We start from the raw sequence: 4,496 nt of genomic DNA, 5'->3' as shown, positions 1-4,496 counted from the left end.
ATTGAGTTCACGACAATGAATTTTTATATTATAGTAAGTACCATATTGCTGTCTAGAGTGCTCAACTTATCGGGGCGAATAGATAGGCTTAAAAAAGCAGAATATTATGACTTAACTCCGAGTTTCATGTATAAACTTAAGGATGCTAACTGCTCAGCTCAAGAGGCTTGAGAAAACTCTTGTAGCTCGTCGATATTATATTGTAATTTAGGTTTATTCAGGACAGGCAGTGTTTGTAAAAGACTGCACTGGGCCTCGTTGCTGTAAGTTTAGGACAGACAGTACTTGAGAGAGACTGCTGTGCCTCGTCGATAAATTTAGGTTCGCGGAGAACCAAGGATGTGTATTACAGATTTAGCTGAAAAGTAAAGTTTAGCCTGGAAAGACTGCATGGATAATAAAAGAAAGAGTATGATTAGCCGCTTCCAAAATTATTCTTTTTATGTTAAGGTTCCGTCTGCTGTCTAAATGAAATCATCCGAATTGTTCACGGACCAAGAAGACTGATACCAAATAGCTTTCAAAAAATTTTATAGCAAAAGTAATGGTTACCAACACTTAAGTTATCTTACCGTAATTGTGCTATAAAATTGTGCAACACTTAATTCATCTAACCAAAAACTGTGTGCATTTTGGTAAAAACTACTGTAATACCTTATCATTATATTTAAATGTCTTGCCATGAAATTCTGAAAGCACTAAATATTTCTTGACCACAAGTAAAAGAAGGATATGCATAAAAAGGGCATGCATCCTATTAGCTGAAGTGCAAAATATTATATGGACAGGCATTTATTTGCAGAGAAATTCTTTCCCTGGCTGGCACTTTTAATAAGAGTCTTTGATAATTTTTTTGGACATCCCTAGTGTAATTAATTGATGATGCTGTTTGAAGGACAAGCAACATACACAGACTCCTACTGAACCTTCAAAAGATACAATATTAAGAAATTTTCCAATAAATATCACCAAATTTTTCCTGTTATGGAAGAATACATAATCACAACACATAACAAAATGGCCTGCAATAACAAAAATGATTAGAGTTCTTCTCGTTCATTTTAAAAATCCTCATGTGACTCATCGTACGCTGGTGTGTCATGTTCATCATTTTCATCCTCTGCATACCATGCATCTTCATCCTCTCCATGTATGCCTTCATCTTCAGCATTTCCAATACTTTCATCTTCTTCTGTTGGCTCCTTCTTCTCTTCCTTTGACTCATCATCATCAGGTGTATCATGTTCTTCACTTTTATCTTCTGCTTCATCCTTGTTTATGGGAGAAATTGAAGCAAGATCTTCTTCAACTTCATCTTTTTCCTCTACAGGTTCCTTCTTCTCTTCTTTCACTGGTTCCTTCTTCTCTTCTTTCACTGGTTCCTTCTCTTCTTTCACTGGTTCTTTCTTCTCTACTTTCACTGGCTCTTTCTTCTCTTCCTTTGCTGGTTCCTTCTTCTCTTCTGCCACTGGTTCTTTCTTCTCTTCTTTCACTGGTTCCTTCTTCTCCTCCTTCACTGGTTCTTTCTCCTCCTCTTTCACTGGTTCCTTCTTCTCCTCCTTCACTGGTTCTTTCTCCTCCTCTTTCACTGGTTCCTTCTTCTCCTCCTCCACTGGTTCTTTTTTCTCCTCTTTCACTGGCTCATTCTCTTCCTCTTTTGCTGGTTCCTTTTTCTCCTCTGTTGCTGGTTCTTTCTTCTCCTCTGTTGCTGGTTCTTTCTTCTCCTCCGTTGCTGGTTCTTTCTTCTCCTCCTTTGCTGGCTCTTTCTTTTCCTCCTCAGCTGGTTCCTTCTTTTCTTCCTTGGATTCATCTTCATCTTCCTCACTCATGCCTGGGGCTGCATCTTCCAGTTCAGTTGGTTCATCTTCGTCATCCTCTTGTTCATCTTCATCTGGTTCATCATCTGCATGATCTTCTTCTTCATCAAAAGCATCAAACTCTTCATCCTCAGGAAGAGCATCTTCTATATTCTCATCTTCCTCTTTATTTGAAGGATCTTCTGTATGCTCTTTTTCACTTACATCTAAAATAAGAATAATGAAAACAGAAATTTCATATGAATATAGAAATCATGGTGTACATCATGACCAACATGGTGAAAATCTTCTCATGAACAACTCTTTACAAACAACAGAAATGAAGATGAAACTGGGGCTTATCTTGTTTCCCATCAAGGTGGAGGGCACATGACTTACTCCAAATTATTAGATCGTTGAGCTCAATTCACACTAGATGCGTTTTTTGCTGCTGCCCAAATAAGTTTGACGGTTTTGGAAGAATTGCATGCGCATTGCATTTTTTGGGCAATGCATCACGTTGCGGCAAGTTATATTTATCCAACTTTTTCACAAGGTGCCATCCAACTTTTTCACAAGGTGCCACATCAAAACAATAGAAGAGTTTTGTGAACAAGATGTTCTTCTTTCTTTGAAAACAACAGCGGGACATAAGACATGACCAGGCTATTGAAAACACCCAAATTGCATTCTTTTAAATTAGTGTCTGAGCCAATATCACTAAAGATATTCTAGAACTGCAGAGTATAGACACACAGAATGCTTCCCTCAAAGTTTTGCAAATCACAATCACAATTTGAAACAGATTTTTTGCTGACCCAATAAAGATAGAATGTAGAAGAAGGCAGCGTTAAATGAAACAAATGTACAGAGAGCTAATCCAAGTTTCATCTTAAAGGAACTGCATTAGCTTGCATTTTCAAATCCTTATTCTGATGTTTTATGCTCTGAGGAGTGTCAGACAAAAAAGCTTTTAGTATGTTGTAAAAAGTTTGCTTTTTTTCAAAGCCATTTTCAAATTCTGTACCGCAAAAAAATTGTTCACATTTTCAAATCCGTTAGACCTAAACTGAAATCGAATCCAATATCACTGCCATTGTATTTTTTAAAAGGAAACCCAAAGTGACCCACTCAATATGAAAACTCGAATTCCATTCTTGAAAAATTTGTGTGGCACACCGCACCGCAACGCACTGCTTTAAGTGTCAATTCAGCTTTAGCTATCACTGGGTCACCTGGGAATGTGACATCCTTCTTGGTCAAACTGGTGGGATACATAATACAAACATTTATGATTGGCCAAAATTTGCAAGGTGCCAAAAAGGAGGTTGCTGAAACATGGTAAAGAGGGACAGAAAAAAATGTCACATTGATTTAAGCTTATATATATACTGAAACTCATCGTATCATACCTGGTTAGAGTCAATAGTTTGTGTTTTTAGCATTTGTAGGTTTTACTTTTTGATTATTATAATAAAAATATGTTTGACTTCAATCAAAGTTAAATTTTGACGATCTTGGCAATACAAAACAACATACAAAAGTAGAAAATTTCAGTTTATTATTTTCAGTCATGTCAGCTAGCCTTTGAAAACATTACAGTGGAGGATACAGGCTATCACTGACATCAGGACCAGAAGGAAGTAAACAGCATATTTTATATTATGAGCAGTCAAGCAATTTTTAAGTTGGCAGGGAAAAACAAGAAAATTATACTTTGGGCCAAAATAATTTGCAAAGAAAGCACAAAAGTATCTTGTCCTGGCAGGACATTGACTGTCATTGATCTCCAGAATTCTCTATCCCCAGATTAACTCAAAATAGTTTCACTAGACATGCCATCCATGATTTTAAACTCTTGTTTGCGCCCACATCCTTTAGATCAGCTTAAGTGCAGTTCAGAATATTTCTTGCAGCCATTTTCTTGCAATCCTTTAAAAATTTTGCTATTTTAAGGCATGTTTTTAGTACGTTTAATTGATTCCAGCCTTCAAATGAAGGTGAAGAATCTGGTTCGGATAATCCGATTTACATTCGTTTCATGCACGTCAAGGAGTTTTTTGACTGCATCATGGGATCACAGGTCGCCTAGGGTCAGGGAACGCTCTCCTAAAAATATGATATCAAGCAAAACACGGCACCACTCCGATACGACTTGGAGAAGGTATCATTAGAAACAGAATACAAACCTGCAAGTTTGGCACAAAAGCAAAATTCTTCAAACAAGCGCGCCCGCTGGCCTAGCCAAAAACAGATTTGACTTCCGTATTTATTCCTTACTTTCGGTATGAGATCACGATGAAATATATAATGAATGGCTTCAAACTTACCTTTCTTTACTGGGATTGCCAATGAAAGGCAAAAGAGACCCAAAAGAACAATAATCGTGGCTTTCATGCTGGCCGCAGACAGGATCGTTCCAGTTTTAAGAGCAACTTTCTGATCCAACAAACGTCAACTGACCATAAAGGGCTAACGGCGGCTTCTTTATTCACATTGGGTGTGGGAAGATTCTTCCTGTCACATGATTAGAATATAGAAAAGTGATTGGCCAGGTCGTCTCAATATGTCATGCGCTTTGCAAATGTTTTTTGTTCGGAATAAACGTTTTCATACTAGCAAATTAAAAATGGAAGTATTCAATTTAGTTCGAGCTTTTTATTACAATATACTAATAATAAAGATATATATTAAATAAGT

The 4,496-nt window shown here is 37.0% G+C and overlaps 1 protein-coding gene across 1 annotated transcript; it reads right to left on the bottom strand.

The window, feature by feature from the left end:
- Positions 1-963: 963 nt before the first annotated feature.
- On the bottom strand, positions 964-4,289 carry LOC148959226 (uncharacterized). The gene is made up of 2 exons (XM_089110740.1): positions 4,127-4,289; positions 964-2,023 (listed from the first exon to the last, which is right to left on the bottom strand). The coding sequence occupies exons 1-2, from the start codon at positions 4,191-4,193 to the stop codon at positions 1,062-1,064; spliced, it is 1,029 nt and encodes a 342-aa protein (XP_088966866.1). The 5' UTR covers positions 4,194-4,289; the 3' UTR covers positions 964-1,061.
- Positions 4,290-4,496: the final 207 nt, after the last annotated feature.

The sequence above is a fragment of the Rhopilema esculentum genome, chromosome 10, assembly GCF_057945365.1.
Source record: "Rhopilema esculentum isolate cy_ngs chromosome 10, ASM5794536v1, whole genome shotgun sequence".
NCBI lineage: Eukaryota > Metazoa > Cnidaria > Scyphozoa > Rhizostomeae > Rhizostomatidae > Rhopilema > Rhopilema esculentum.
This window is presented reverse-complemented; position numbering and strand designations above follow the sequence as displayed.